Source organism: Danaus plexippus (assembly GCF_018135715.1).
Source record: "Danaus plexippus chromosome 29 unlocalized genomic scaffold, MEX_DaPlex mxdp_37, whole genome shotgun sequence".
Taxonomy (NCBI): domain Eukaryota; kingdom Metazoa; phylum Arthropoda; class Insecta; order Lepidoptera; family Nymphalidae; genus Danaus; species Danaus plexippus.
Genome location: NW_026869858.1, coordinates 236,004 through 252,326, shown reverse-complemented (window position 1 = coordinate 252,326; position 16,323 = coordinate 236,004). Strand labels below are relative to the sequence as shown.

Sequence of the window (16,323 nt, the reverse complement as noted above, 5' to 3'; positions counted from 1 at the left end):
CTAAGTTAAGATGTGATATCTAATTTAAGATGTGATCATAAATGACTTTAAAACAAAATATTGTAACTATTAACATTATTCACGTTTCTATTAATCCGCCTGCTTTAATAATTTCATCAACTTTAACTAAATCGTGTTAAACGTCATAATTTATTGATTTTTCTTTGTTCTGCTACATAAAATGCATTTCAATTACAAAAATGTGTTAACGCTTATATAAATGATGAGGGATGATACAAGGAACATTTACGATATCACATCTGAATAGATTGGCTTTATATTTTGAATAGTATAAAAATATTGATAATGACATATTTAGATAATCGAAACTCAAAAGCAATTTAAGTAAATGTCACAGTATACGTCAATCGGTTGTTAGATGTTTATTTTTGCAGACACAGAAAAATCTTTTAAAAATTCTAATGGCTTTCGAGTTTATACATAACAAATTAAACTGGTTGTATATAAATCATAAATAATATACAAAAATGTCGGTGGAAATAGTTGAAAGTGCGACCCATATTGCGAGTGACGTCGACGATTCAAGAAGTTTTGTTAATTCGGTTGTGTCTTGCGATTCAGGGATAGATAATGTCGATGTGGAGTCCACAGTGTGTCCCGACTCAACTAATTTTAATTTATCCCCGTTAAAATCTGGTGAAAGTGTGTCAGATTTCGTAGAAGGCAATGGAGTCCTTTCCACTGAAAACGAAGTTAGCTCCGAGCTGTCATCCCCCACATCCTTGTCTTCTGACGATAAAGACAACCAAAATGTATTTGACCAGATAGAAACCGAAAATTGTGTTGGTTTAAATGACGAACAAGCAAATGTTGATAAAAATAAATTCAATCCAAATCTGTACATTGACAGCAACTTAGCAACTTCCACCATCAGCCTTGATTGTCCCAATGGAATAGAGAAGATCAGTCTCTCAAACCATAGCCGCAGTGCTGAAAACATATCTTCAACTGACGAAACAAACGCCATTACCAAAGAGATTGAAACAGAGAAGATTTTAAATGAATTTTCCCACCAAAAAAGCAAAGTTACAGCCACACAAAGAGTACCTGAGAACACGCTTACATTAGATGCCAAATATGCGAGACTGCCGAAAGAAATTCTGTCCCAAGATATAGGTAGTATCGTCAAAAATGTGCATGGCATATTCTCATCTGTTAGCGGCAGTTTAAAGAATGCTTACACAAATAGCCACAGAGCAAATCCAAAACCTCAAATAAAACTAGTGAAGCCGATCAGCAATGGGAACATTATTAACGATATATTCGAAGATGTACCCGAAGTTATGCCGAGTAACATCGACAAAGTCAACACATCAGTTAACGATAATACTTTAGACGGCAAACCAGTACACAACGGTGACGACGCGAAGAGTGAAATGCTGAAGTTGCAGATAGAGTCGCTGGAGAGAGTGTTGTTTGAACAGAGGAAAGAAAATAGCTCGTTACGAGTACGGGTCAAACAACAAGTTGACGAGCTTCAAGCTAAGGATCAGACATTCAGGGAATTGGAAGTGAAAGTCGATATGGTATGCAAAATAGTCTTAAACCAGGGTTTCCCACACTTAAACCTATTCTTTCTATTACCCAGTTTGAGAATAAATTGTTTCTTATCACCCCCATCTTTTCAGCTACTGTCAAACCACTTTAACTTATCTTAGTTAAAAAAATACAAATCACCCCCCCGCCCCCACAAAACGATCCCACTTACTTGGTCTCTTATCTCCCTTTGGGCCTGCAGCACCCATATGGGGAGGTTGTCACCCACTTTGGGAAAGGCTGTCTTAAAATAACAGTAAATTTTGTTCAGTATACAAGATACTAGTCATTTCACATGACTTAGTCTGCCAATTATTCAAATTTAATACCATAGTTGTGTTAAATAGATAGCGGTAAAAAAATTCTTGTCACAAATTTTTATAATATATTGCATTTGTCCAAATATATATTAGATAAAATTTGTTTGTCTGTGTATAGTATATATAATATAAGTATATAGATTAATATTCATGAATTACAGAGGCCTCATAATCAAATGAGATATATCACAGGAAGTACTCTGTATTTCGATGATAACTTTTAATTTCCTCCATATATAAATTTAGTTTGTCTCCCAATACCTTATATAATGTATATTTATTTATAACAGGAAATTCTTTATAATTTATGCTGTTAAACTTCTGACGAAGAATTTATGTGGTTCATCAGATGTGCAAACGTCTGGAACAGGCCCAAAGGGAGAAAGATGCAGCAGTGATGAGATATGCCAGCACCGAATGTGCTGTTATCGAGGCTAAGAAGGCCGCTGAGACTGCTGCAAAAGCTGAAAAAGCTGCCATCGCTGAGATGGAACTCCTAAATGCTAAGCTGAAGACGGCCAGAGAAGAGAAGCAGAGGATCTGTCAACTATATGATGATAAGGTCAGGAGATCTCTCAGACAAGTCTATAGATATACCTGTGGAAGTCCTCGGATATGTTCCCATCAGTATGTTCCTTCAGCCAATATCTGTGGAAGTCTTAATAGGCAATCTATGCAAAATCTTCCTTCAGCAAAAGCCATTCAAATACTAGTTCTTGTATATGTCTCCGTCAGAATGGAACTTAAAATTCGGTTCATAAAGGGACATATTTAATTCCGTAAAGTGCTAAAAGCAATAATCGGAGATTATATTTTTTGTACTAAACTATAAATGCTATAGTGTTTAAGTTGGCTGTATGTGTGGATGTATGTTTGTAGCACTTTTACGCAAAAACTACTAAACGGATTTCGATGCAACTTTAAAGTTATATACATCGAGTAACAGAATAAGAGAGACTATAATTTGTCGAGATAAAGGCACAACAGTTGTATTGTGTATGAAGTCACGTGACTAAAACTATACGTATCACTAAGACAGTTACCATGTTGGTCGTTTTAACAGACTTGATGCAAATCTCTCTGGTCCTGTTCAAAGATCACGTGAAGCCACAGACAGGAACTAGTATTGGTAATCTCAATGGTTACAAAGTAACTTAGATATAATATCGTCGCGTTTCAGTGCCATGAGTTGCAGAACAGCGAGCGGGAGGTGACCCAGGTCAAGGAGGAGCTAAAAGAAGTGGAGGGTAGACTGAAGTGGACCCAGAGTAAACTCAGAGTCGAGATGGACGCTTATAAGGTATGGGATATGATACGTGCGTGATATGATAACGATAATCGGTGATAGGACTTGGATAGGAGCTTTTATTTTTCGGGATGATTCCTAAGAGGAATTAGGATAATATTTAACAACGACATGAGACAAAACCTCATCATTCAGAGCGGGTGCCGGGTGCATCGCGATCCAGGGAGAGAAGCTTCAACAGTGCCAGGGACTTGTTCCCCAGGTGTAGGTTTAAGGGACCCCTATCTAACGCGCGTTAAACGCTCACCTCCACAGTCCCAGCTCCTCTCTCTACCTAACCAAATTTGAAACGAACCTACTAGGGCTGCCTTCGAAGTACGTTCCAAGAATGAATTGATGTGAGTTCTGGACAGGCCCAAGTCTTTTAGTAGGTTGTAGAGAGATTTAGCCGTTATACCTCTCGCTCCCACTTCTACCGCGTACAAATCCACGACGAAATAGCTTTCGAGTGAGTTCGTTAGTGAGCTCGTAATATTTGTTGACCTTGATGGTATGGTCTTTGGGGATGTTGGTTTCCCAAAGAACCGTAAGGTCTATCATCACAACGCGCTTTAAAATTCGCGAATACGTAACTACGTCCGGTCTGGAGGCCTGGACTGCTGAGTCAGAAATATATGTGAGGAAGTCAAATGTTTTGACCTTATTTGTGTATATTAATAAAATTCTGTATCATAACTATAGCTGTAAACATCTCTATCTGAATTTTTCATACAAAAATCACATTACATGACCCGCTACGCAAATAATAATATGGCGGGTGGGGCTCTAATTCGATTTATATTTTCCACAGGATAGCACGGAGCGTGTAGAGAAACTGAACCAGCAGTTGATCGAACTCGAAGCTTCCAAGGAAACCGCGGTGGCTAACGCTAGCGACGTGGCAAAAGTTAAGCAGTTAGGTACTAACGGACAGACATATAAATATTATAGCGTATATGGATATCCCTATACCTAAATTCACCAAAATTCTAATCAAAACCGGCTCATAAAACCGTAAATAGAATAAAACATCCCTATTCGGTAAAAAAAACTACATTATTTTTTCTATTCCATGAAAAAAAAAACCACTCGTCTTTAAAGTCGGTCAATATCTCAACCAGAATCCGATCTCAAGGAGAGCCAGGCCGCCTTGATACTCTGTCGCCATGAGAGCCAGGAGCTGGAGAAGCGGGCGACGTCACTCGCCCAACAGCTGGACACCTGCAAGAAAGAGAGGGATGACGTCAGAGCCGCTCTCGTCACAGCTGAAGCACAGGTTTGACATTACCGACGTGCTGGGATTGGCTGTCATTATATTTTTTCCTTGTATCATACGAGTTGAATGAAGTGTTGTGGATTTTTCGTCATGACCCACCAGAGATCGCAGATTCGATTCCTGCTCGATATTTTTCGTACTATAATACATATAGTTGTACTTGTAACCAGCTAGCTGTAATATTGAAAGGTTACTTTAGAATGGACCTGTAAGACCTGTAAAATAGAATTCAGCGTTTCCAGGTCAAAACAGCATAGAATATTTCAAAAACATGTTCAGAAACTAAGTATAAGTTTTTTTCCTATATAATATTCCTATCATAATGTTATAGAAATACCTCCATACAGAGAGTTTGGAGTTTATTTTATTTATATACCTTAATTGATACTATTAACGAAATTGATAAGTGAAAACCTGGAGATAATGTATGTAAGGTCCTAATATCCAGGTGTAAATTAACTTGTTATTTGCAGGTGTCGTCTCTAAAGGAGAGTAACATTCGCTTAGAGCTGGAGGCGGCTGAGCTCGCGTCGTTGAGAGCGAGAGCTGCACTCGCTGATACACTGGCTGGACAGCTGGAGCGGTATTATAATTGTAATAGAATCGCAGACGCCTGTATTCTATCCATTCATTCCTTTATTCATCCATTCCAGTGAGACAGCCCGCGCCAGTTCCGCCGAGGAGTCGTTGAGTGTGGAGCGCGCGAGGGCCGACACCTGCGCCAGGAGGGAGGCGGCCGCCCTGCAACACGCGGCCACGCTCACCGCGGACCACGTGGCGCAGAGGGCTAGACTGGCCGACCAACACGCAGCTGTTAGTATATATATATATATATTCCGTATATATATATTGCAAGTTATACCGCTTGTATGTAGATTCTAGAAACGACGACTCAAAACCTACCTAGCGGTACCTCCGCATTCAACAATCCCGTGACTAGAACGTCAACAATAGGAATGTTCTAGTAGACTTACAGCTAACAGTTCGTCCACCCGTCACGAGATGGCGCCGCGCTCAATGTAGAGAACATTACTATATTCGTTTGGTTCGTTAAGCCGATCTTAAGACGTCGCAACAATATAATACACCTCTCGTTTCTGCCACCGGTACCATCTTTTTCATTGATAAGAATCAAAGTGACCACTTCTGTTGCCCCACGCCAACTTACCACCACTACGCACAAATCTTGCTTAGTTATAGACAGCAACTATACACTTAAAATTCATTCATAAAGTTAACTTTTTAAGAAATATAGTTTAAAAAATATAGTTGTCCCATAAAGCCAGTACTTTAAATAACATATCGAACCTTAAATAGAACAAACTAAATATTATCTTAAGCCAAAACACCTTAAATAAGTTAAATTCAATTTAAAAAGATACGAATCGCGTCGGCAAATATTTTCCCGCGTAAAAAGTGCACAAACCTAAATGTCACTTCGGGTGCGTTCGGAAATTTAAGGTTCGGTTCAAAATTAAATGTGTGTTCCTTAAAAAAAAAATTATATATATGTCTGTGTGTCTCATACTAACTGTTCCAGGTGCAAGCGCTCACAGCTGATAATAACTCCCTCCGCGAGAGGATCCTCTCCCTCACTGAGGAGCTGAAGACTGTGGTGGAGGAACGCGCCAGAGAGAATCGCGCCTTAGCGAGGAAGGTGAGTCGGCTGGACAGATTATCGTGAAACTTTGTCCATATTTAGTCTAGGTAAAGATAAAGCTGAACATTTACATAGTTAGGACTCAAAAGACTTTTTTTTTATTTTTCTTGTCTATTCTAATTCAATTTAGACTGATTTGTAATCAAAATGTCTATAGAATTTTTCGTGTCTGTGATATCGATTTTAGCAAAAATTTGGGTAGTTGTAAATTTATAAATTTTTTTCATATATATATAGTCTGTGAGTGTATCTACCATCAGCTCTGGATGAAGTACAGATGTTAATAACTATAGTAGGGGAATACAATACATGGATAGTGTATATACATATATATATATGTTTGGGATAACGCGTCCCAGTTTAACTAGATGGCGTGGGGCTCAAGTCCTGATAGTGTTATGATAAGATTCATTACACACACACATACTAACACACACGCGCGCGCACACACGCACACGTACGCACGCACTCACACACGGACACATGCACACACGCACACAACACATACACACATAGTAGAATACTACAGCACACATAATATGATAGCAATTAAAAACTTAATTTTAATTATTTTACATGTCTGAAGTTGTTTTAATAAGACCTAAATAGTTTATCTGTGGTTTTGATAACATTAAATTTTTTACAAGAAAAAAAAACCTTACAATAAGGTTCTGTTGAATTTTAAGTTAATTTCTCTTATTCGTCATTGATTGCTTACAAAGATATGTGGTAGTTATTGCTTATCAGTTTATTGTATGTCAGTATGACTGATGAAAAGGCTTTGGGTACTTTATATATATATATATATATATCTAAATGTATGTTCAGATCGCGGAATTATCAGAGGAATTGAATGACGTCACCAAGAAATTGGAGTGGGAGAAGGGAGAGAATAATATACTGAAGAAAAAACACTCGAGCGCGATCAAGGTAATGATGAATGAACTCAGCTCCTTGTAACACCAGCTATCTGCTACTAGATGTTACATAGAAATCGGTCCAGCCGTTTGTGAGACTATTCAAATCTTTTATACGTCACAGGAGATGAATCGCGAACTCCAGAGGGCTTTGAAACGAATTGAACAACTGGAGGCTAAAATACCGGCGGACACAACATCAACAAGGACGGGTGAGTGGACTGACAGGTAATATATATATATATATAAAGTTGTGGTGGCCTGGAGGTCAAAAGGCCGGCCTCTTACACGCGAGGGCGCGGGTTCGAACCTGGCAAGTACCGAGGTGATCTCTTCCGAGTCATATGTACTCTCTAAGAGTATTCAGACACCACTGACAGACGGTGTGACCCAGCAGGGGCGGGATAACAACAAGCCCAGCCAGGAAACTGGCCGGGAGACTTCAATAAAACTATACTAACTACACGGAATGACAGAATCTACTGTTATAAAGTGATTTCTACCTATATATTATTTAACAACACTGAGCAAAGTAAAACTAATACTTTGAATAGTTAATAATATTAATTTTATCTTATAGAATCGGTTTCATCGTTAAGCAGTAGCGAGAGTCCCGAGGAGAGAGCGAACACACAGACAGACACGCTACCAGACGTCCAGGTATACACCCAGAAAATACAGGCATTGATAATGTAGACTCTTAAGGCCGGTTGAAAATATATATTGTATGAGAAATATATAAAGAAAAGATTTATATACTTTGTACCTATATATTTTAAAACAATGACTTCAGTGTCTCATTTCAACAGTATAGACACGATGGCTCAGTTTGTAAAGGGACTTTGAAATTCAATACGCATGCGTGGGTTCAAATCCTATATATATATATATATATATATATATTTATTTCATATATATAAATATATATGAAATAAATTTTCCTGTATATATTTTTTCCACGCCTCTTGGAACAGCAACAGGTATATACTTATTCAGCTAACAATAACATTTCAGATAAAGCGTGCTAATGTACTAGATCACTTGTTCCTGAAGGTACCTGTGGGGTTTTGCTTTTAGTTTTGTTAATAGATGGCGCTGTCAAGTAAAGGCGCTGTTAAACGTTAGTTTCGTTTGTAGATAAGAGATGGCGCTTTTAAAAACACTCATTTAGATAGAGCGCTGCGTAGTTTTGTTTAGTGATAAAAGATGGCGCCCCTAAATATTAGTTTCGTGTTGGAATAAAAGATGGCGCTTTCAATAATTCGTTTGATTTTAAGATGACTTGCTCATGAAATATGTACAAAAGCGATACATTGTATTTGTCACTTCCTACTCTTCAAGCTAGTGTTAGAATTGAAGTAATGCTATAATCATTTTGCTTCTTTAGAGCACACAGATATTATTAATTCTATGTAAAAATAAATTAACTTAGCAACTAAGTATCATCCATGTTCAGTGTATGTGAGACATTAATCTTCTATATGACCTAGGCTCGCGAACCCGACCGTCAGGCATTAGTGGAGCGTATAGTGTCCCTCCAGCGAGCGGCGGCCGCGAGGGCGGAGCGCTGCGAGTTCCTACAGGAGCACTGCGCCCAGCTGACCAGGGAGCTCCGGGGCAAGGGGCGGATACTGCGGGCGCTGCTGCCGACACTACCCTCCGCCGCGCTAACATCGGACACCGCCGATAACCATAAGGTAGCTGATACTAAGAACGAGGCACCAAAAGATAATGATTGCTTTTAAATGAAAGTAAAATTTTCGAATTACTACGCGTTTTTATTATTTTTAAAACAACTAACGACTCCTTGTCAGTTGTTTTTAATATAATAAAACAGGCGTAGTGTAATCCTTAAAATATTAGGTTAATTTAAATGAATACTCGAAAATCTCAGATCATATTAATATATATGATAAAAAAAATTTATAATAATAAAAGCAATATCTCGTTCCTCACGCCGCGTGTTCGGAAACGGAAGTTCACGAAGGTAAAGTTGCTTAGAGAATAAAAATTATAGTGAATTTAAATCTGTATGACTTTGTGCCAATGAGATATGACATGTTCACTGACAGAAAGAGATAGCGCGCATCGGCGGGGGCGTCATGGCGGCGGTGTGGGGGGGCGACCCGGGGGGGATGACCCTCGAGCTGTCCCTGGAGATGAACAGGCGGCTCCAGGCGGTGCTGGAGGACACGCTGCTGAAAAACATCACACTGAAGGTGAGGAGGCTGTGGGAATGTACAGACGGATGGAGACGGAGTAATTAAATTAGTTGCTCTATTCACTAAACACGCTGCGGACGCGACGGCTCGAACGTCAGGACGACACCACGCGACCTGCAACGTCCTAGAATCGATTATCTTTAATTTCATTATATTTTTTAATCACAATTTAATTGATATACTGAGATTGTATTGATTTTTTATCATTAATCAATATCGGCAGGAGAACATGGACACGCTCGGAGAGGAGATATCGAGATTGAGGGGGCAGACGAAGTGCAGTGACGCGAAATAGGACTTATATAACATGTACATATACAGACAGACACACGTATATACAGATATATATATTATGTACCAATTTGTGTGAATGAGATAACATTACGAAATAGACATATGATTTGATGGGGAGACCGGGGTGAGGTGGGATAACATGACAATGATTGGAAATTGGAAAAGCACTTCCACTTGTGCTTATACCCGCTGACTCGTATCCATTCTAAAGTCGAACAAATTTATAAGTACACCTAACAAGGACACGGGCCCTTGGAAACCGCCCCCCACTTATCAGTTAATTAGGGAGTGAGATACAAGTTAGCTTATGTCCACTTTCAGGGTTACATCTATCTCTGTGCCAAAATTCGTCAAAATCGGTTCAGCGGTTCAGGCGTGGAAACTTAGCATACAGACAGACATTACATCCGCATTTATAATACAAGTAGGGAAACTTATCTGAGAAGAAACATGGCAGCACTACTAACGTCTTCCTGCACATCTCTCCCCGGCCTGCCCCGAGCTCTCTTTGCCCCGGCCTCCCCTACACAAGACACCAGCCTCGAAGCTTAGAGAGCAACAGAACTGTAATTTTACGAATGTTTAAAGAATACTTATATACAAAATACAAGCCTTTTTTTTCTTTTTCGGGCTATTTAAAGAAAAAATTCTCGAAATATATATATATGGCTTATGAAATTTAACCTAGAGAAAGTATTATTGAATATTCCATATTACTAAGAAAATTTAAAATCTTCCAAAAACACATATAATCATTTATTTATACATATATTTTTCATATATATACATATAATTTACGTTGTAAATAATATTAAACAAAATGTTGACAGTGTTGCCATAAAAAATATATATATAAATTTTTAGACAACCTTACCTCATGTAGTAAGTACTGTTATCATTTTTTTTTTCTTGTATATATTTTAATTTTAAGCTGATGGAGTCGTGTAAGATTTTATTTTTGGTTATGTAAAATTATAATTGTCTCAGAGGAGAATTGAAAAATAGAATTTTTTTTTTTGGTATCAAAAAATATGTCACAAATTATTTATCTGTTTAAGTTATTTGGTTCATAATCATTTTAAAATAATTGTTTTTAGCAAAAAATTTCTCATGATGTAAGTTTTTTAGTTTCCCTTGTATTTCCGGTGTTTAGTTTGCGGACATCCGGCTGTAAAATGTTTATTTATTGATGATGTTGGAACATAATCCGCTGTAAGATAATAACAGAATATATTTTCAAACAGAAAACTTTGTTTTATTTACAAAACTATGGCTTTTAAATCCAAATGCTCTTAAAAAAATAATCATCCCTTTACGTTCAATGCAAGGCATCTTAGTTAAATAAGACGTTGAAAGTTACAAACCTCCCATAGAGCTAAAAATTGGTAGGAATGTTCAGAACACTATTATAAATTAATTGTGAAAACTCCCCGTCTATCCTCCTCGGTCTACTCCGTTCTTTTGGTCTTTTCTTCTTTATCTAATAGATTAATGGCGATTTCAATCAAAGATAAACAACTGTCGCACATGTTACATTTGACGAAGCTTAGTCAATTTAAAAATGAACGAGCGCCTCACTAAGAAAGGGAATTATTTGAAGAGAACTATGTTTTGCTATAAGAATAACCGAGCAAACCCTTAGAACGTGTTAGAGCTGGAGAGTCATGAGGTACGAGTCCCGTCACGTATTTTATTTAGTTTGTAATTCGTAGTTGGAATATCTTTTGATCTTCCTAAATAAATACTTTCTTTTAGATATCATGAGAATAATGATAGAAGTTTATCAGTTTAAAGCTCCTCATGCTTCGAATGTTTGTTCTCTATAAATAATGTCTTAAAGGTAATCAAGGTAACGTCTATACCCTGGAATATTTTACCTACGGTTAAAAACTGTGACAGAATAAAGTGCAACTGATATTCTGTTTGAGTTTTCTCTGGTTTTCTGATATCAAATCGATAACTAAACGTTGCCGTGTTCCACTTCCGGCCTGGCAGCTTTATTTCTCAGTTTAATCTTGTCGTTTATGCTGTTTTGTTAAATTCCTGGAACGGACTAAACCTGGCAAAGAGAGCCGATCTCGTGGCCGCTGTTTTTGCAACCCTTTTTATTTGGAGGGGGAAAATAATAAAATGACCCCTCTTGTCCTGTGTGGGGCAAGAGGGAGTGTCAGACTCCTACTAAATAAAACCCGCCGTACCTTCTGCTCTGAGCCAGGCCACGGTCATCATCATTACGCTGGCACCCGCAACCCGGCTTGTTAAAGAAAACACGTTGTCATTCAGTGCAAGAGTTTTTTATTAAAAAAAAATGACACAATGTGATACCAGAGATAAGTAAATGTACATAGCTCTATAAATCTATACTCATTACAAAAACTTTAGTCCACACACAATAGACTAGGTGTCGCTAGTAGTTGAGGTTGGATCGTTTGTTTACATTCGTTTCTTCTGCTTCCTCGGTGTTTTCGTTGGCGTTCGTGATTGTTTGGAGTTGTTTGTGAGCGTGTAGAGATGGGTAATAGAGAGGATGTCCGGGGGGGAAATGCGGGCAATTTGTTTGAGGACGGTGCCGACGACTCGATGTCGTCGCGCCCAGAATCGGTGTTGGGAGCCAAGCGACTGTTCTCGGATGTGTCTGATTCCGACACCGAGACTGGGGGCGGGATATCTCGGGGATCGGGGTTGTCGGGAAGAAAGGGCCGGGGCCGTACGCTGGCTACAGCCCGCAAATTTTTGAGAGAACGGGAGGAGGACGAGTCGGAGGCTGCTTTCGACTCCTGCCTGGAAAGGAGCCTCGGAAAGGCGAGGGGCGGGGGAGTGAAGGCAAAAGGGAAGGGGAGGGAGGTCCCTTTGGAAGAGGAAACAATGAGAGCGGAAAAGGTAATGGTCGAGGCTGAGAAAAGCCTCGACCATATCAAAGAGTTGGTTGGGAAGAGTACCAACTTGAAAGGGGGTACTCTTCCCGGATTATACGAGCCTTCCTCCGCGAAGCTCTGGACGTGCTGGTGACACGTACAGAGGCAGAAGAGACCCGCCGCCTCAGAGCCGACATTGGTCGGCTCTAGAGAGAAAATGCGGGTCTCAAGAGGAGATGCGTGCTCACCGGTATCAATTCGAAAAGATGCGGAGGAAGCAGGCAGCGGTGGCCCGGGTAGCCTCGGATGGCCCAACGGGCCGGGACCAGTTCGAAGTGATGTATGTACCCCTTGTGGTAGCGCACCCCATAGCACCCAGTCGTAGCTGATATTCCACAGGAGTGGTCCTAGCACCGACCCCTGTGGAACCTCGCATAGTACCGGGCGGCGGACGATCCTACCGCCAACACCAGTGCAGACTACCTCTCTATCCCGGAGGTAGTCTGCCAGGATCCTCCGGAGGTAGGGAGGCACTCTAAAATAGCGGAGTGCCTCCCTTATAGTCGCGTGGGGGAGGCTATTGAAGGCGTTGGCGATATCTAGCGAAACGGCCAACACTCTGCCTCCCCCCGCGACGACCCCCCTTGAATGGGACTTTAGGGCCGACAGGGCGTCCAATGTCAAACGCCCCGCCCTGAACCCGAACTGACAGTCCGGGCCCGTCCACACCCAGACGTCGGGTGAGCCGGAAAGAGAGCACTCGCTCAAAGATCATTGCGAAATCACTTAAGTCGACCTGCGGGCACGTCGGCGGCAGCGATACAACTGCCGCCTTGCATCATTACTGGTGGTCCGGAGCGCATCAATCTACGCAGACCACCAGTACACCGCCGTCCTCTGAGGGCGGCGTCGCGCCCGAGGCACCGACGCGTCGCATGCTGCCGTCAGCGCGGTGCGGAGGCGTCTCGCGGCCGAGTCTAGGTCCGTCACCCTGGTAGAGGGAGTGCACCAGGCCTGGAAGGTTGCAGCCTCCTCGGCCAGTTGGCGGTCTAGCCGAGAGAGAACTCATCGCGGAGAGGCCGCTTGTCCGCGGTGGGGGGGAATTCCGGTCGGGGCGGGGGACGTGGAGATCTCGAACCGTACATAACTGTGGTCCGAGAGTGTCTCCACGTCTAGGACACGCCAGTCTCTCACACGGCGCGTAGCAACAGGGGTAGCGAACGTAACGTCCACCACCGAACCGCCCTGCGCATGCACGCACGTGTGAGTTGTGCCCCGATTAACCGGGGACACTGTTCCACGTGGAACCGTGGCCGTGCTGCCCCATATGAAGGACTTGGCATTAAGGTCTCCCAACACCAAGACCGGTAGTGGGGCCAGCCTCCTGACTACGGGACCTAGGGCCTCAAGATACTCTTCTAGGTCCGCCAGGGGCTTGTTAAGGGAGAAGTACACGCTCACGAAGGCGTATCCTCCCCAGGTAGCGGCCACGTAGCCCCGCCCAACTCTTTGCGGACGAGAGGAGGACTCCCCGCTCCTCCCCCAGAAACTATGGCCACGGAGCATTCGGCGGCCTTGTGCCCGGCGACACCGCACCGGTGGCACAAGTCGCTCCTGTCGCATAGTGATTGGCACGTGGACCGGGTATGGTCCGTGCCCATACACTTGAAACATCGCATCGGACGAGGCCCGAGCGCTTGGACCTTCACCGAGTCCCATCCGATGCTGAGCGGCCCCTCGGCGACCAGCTTTTTCGCGGCCGCGACTGGGCACACAACTACTACCCATCGCAGACCGCGAGGGCCGGTGCGGATCGGACCCACCCTGAACGAGCCAGGGGGACATCCCCCCTTTTCGGCCACCGTCGAAGCGATGCGGTCCGGGGTGACAGCGTCGCTGAAGCCCGTGATGCGGATGTCCGCAGTCTTCACTGGCCTCAATACCCTGGCCACCTCCCCCACGACCTCCCGCAGCTTCTCCGCAAGGAGGTCTGCCTTGGGCCCGCTCTGCGTACCCGGGATCTCGAACATTCGAGCCCCGGTGCTGGTCACGCGGAATTTCAGAGCGCCAATACCTAGTTCCCCTAGGTTGATGGCGCTCTGAGCCCTCTCCAGCACCTGCTGGTATGTGACCCCGCTCTCTGTGGCCTCCGGTGTCAGTGAGATGGTCACCGCGGAGGAATTGGGGGGGGTCAGCTTGACGTGGCCCTTGGCCGTCTTCGCCTTTGAGGCCGGCTGGGTCTGCTGGCCCTGCTTGGCCCCGGACAACGGCATCTTCTTCTTCTTCTTCTTCTTCTTGCCCTTTCGGGCGACCGTCGTCCAGGTCTCACCACCCGCCTCGTCCATCCCGGTAGAGGAGAGGGAGGTGGTGGCACTTGGGCCGGCCTTCTTGGCCGACTGTGAGTCCTTTTTGGTCGGCGCTGGAGCCTTCTTGGCCTGCGCCTGAGCCGAGCCCTTCTTGGGACCGGGACCTTTCTTCGGAGGCGCCTTCTTCGCCACTGCAGCTGCGGCCGCACCGGAGGGGCCGGCCACCGGCGCCGCCTCCTTTCTCGAGTCCGCTCTCAATGGCGGACGGACCGTCTTCGCTGGAAGAAGGCGGTCTTCTAGACCAGCAAGACGGGCATTGATCATCTCACCCATGGTGAGAGTCAATGTCCGCTGCAATTCTCCCAGCATATCGGAGACGCTGGGAGTAGGCCCTGTAGCCGGCGTGCGCTCACGGGCGGGGGACTTTTTCCTTTCGGAAAAGTCCCTCCTGAGGGCCTTGAGTTCGGTCCTCAGGTGCTCGTTCTCATTCTCAAGACGAGCATTATTGGCCCATAAGCGCTGCAACTCCTCCGAGGCCGTCTGATTGGCGAGCATATCGACGATGTCGCTCATAGTCTGGGTGGCCTCCTTGATGTCCCTGACGTAGGGTCCCTTGAGGTTGTCCGACGTCATGGTAACGTTTAAGAGTCGGGCAGCGCACTGACCGGCGATGGACCTAAGTTCCTGCCGGTCTAGGGAATTCAGGGTGGGCTGGGGGCTTGTATGGGCGCTTCTCGCCGTCCCAACCAGAATGTTTCTGTAGGAGGGGCCAGGGCAGGGCTCCTCCTCAGAAGCAGAGGCCACGTCCATTCTAGAGACAGGCCTCGTCGAAGCAGACGAAGGGGTGCTTGAGCTCCTACCCCTGAGAGCAGTCGGCTTCTTGGGTGCGACAGCGCTCGCGGGGTTCTCAGCGTCTGACTCGCTGTACAAGACGGTGCTGGGCCTCTTCATTGGCGCCGCTGTCACCGTCGAAGCAACCGACATTGACCCGTCGTCGTCAACGGGTCCAAATCCAGATATGGGGGTGACCGGCCTCGAAAAAAGGTCCGAGTCCTCCCCGGTGTGGCCCTGAGAAGCGCCTTTTGGCTCCTGAAGAGGCGGTTGTTTCGTTAAGAAAAGACCTTTCGAGTCGCGAGGAGGCAGGGCAGCCGGAGTCGTCGCCTGCTTCCCGCTTAGATCAGGTCCATTCGATATGTTATCGGAGTTCGTCGTTCGTGCCGTGTCGTCATTGGAAGGGTTTCGGTTTATTGGGTTTAAACAAAATTCCATATTGTTCCCACGAGTATGGGGGAAATAAACAGTCCACCCGAGCAGTGCCCCCTGTGCCCGGGTAACCCTAATACTCCACAGAGGTCGGACGGTATCTGTGGGTGGCAAGCCTGGCTCAGGCCAGAGAAGCTCCGAAGAGCCCCCCAGCGTGTGGCTGCTCCACACTGGAGTCGGGGACGGCCAATAAAGGCAAGCCCCTTGTGCATCGGGCCGCGAGACATGACCACGACACCTCGACGCACTCCTTCGAAGGGCACGGTGGTTAGCCGCGCATCTCCGAAGGATCGTGCCCGCCGCCCGATACGGGACAGACGCGAGCACTTCAACCTACACCCAGCAGCCGCTACCCGGAATAAGTCCGG

At 44.2% G+C, this 16,323-nt stretch overlaps 1 protein-coding gene across 2 annotated transcripts; it reads left to right on the top strand.

The window, feature by feature from the left end:
* Positions 1-337: 337 nt before the first annotated feature.
* LOC116776997 (coiled-coil domain-containing protein 186) lies at positions 338-10,779 on the top strand. 2 transcript variants are annotated; one of them, XM_061529188.1, is made up of 15 exons: positions 338-1,547; positions 2,227-2,439; positions 3,058-3,177; positions 3,974-4,082; positions 4,284-4,438; positions 4,912-5,021; positions 5,092-5,251; positions 5,979-6,095; positions 6,927-7,028; positions 7,140-7,227; positions 7,596-7,675; positions 8,030-8,068; positions 8,506-8,712; positions 9,088-9,234; positions 9,461-10,779. In XM_061529188.1, exons 1-15 carry the CDS (start codon positions 489-491, stop codon positions 9,530-9,532), a joined length of 2,778 nt encoding a protein of 925 aa, XP_061385172.1. In that variant the 5' UTR covers positions 338-488; the 3' UTR covers positions 9,533-10,779. The 2 variants fall into 2 exon arrangements, with proteins under 2 accessions (XP_061385172.1, XP_061385173.1); XM_061529189.1 differs by lacking the exon at positions 8,030-8,068.
* The last annotated feature ends 5,544 nt before the right edge of the window (positions 10,780-16,323 follow it).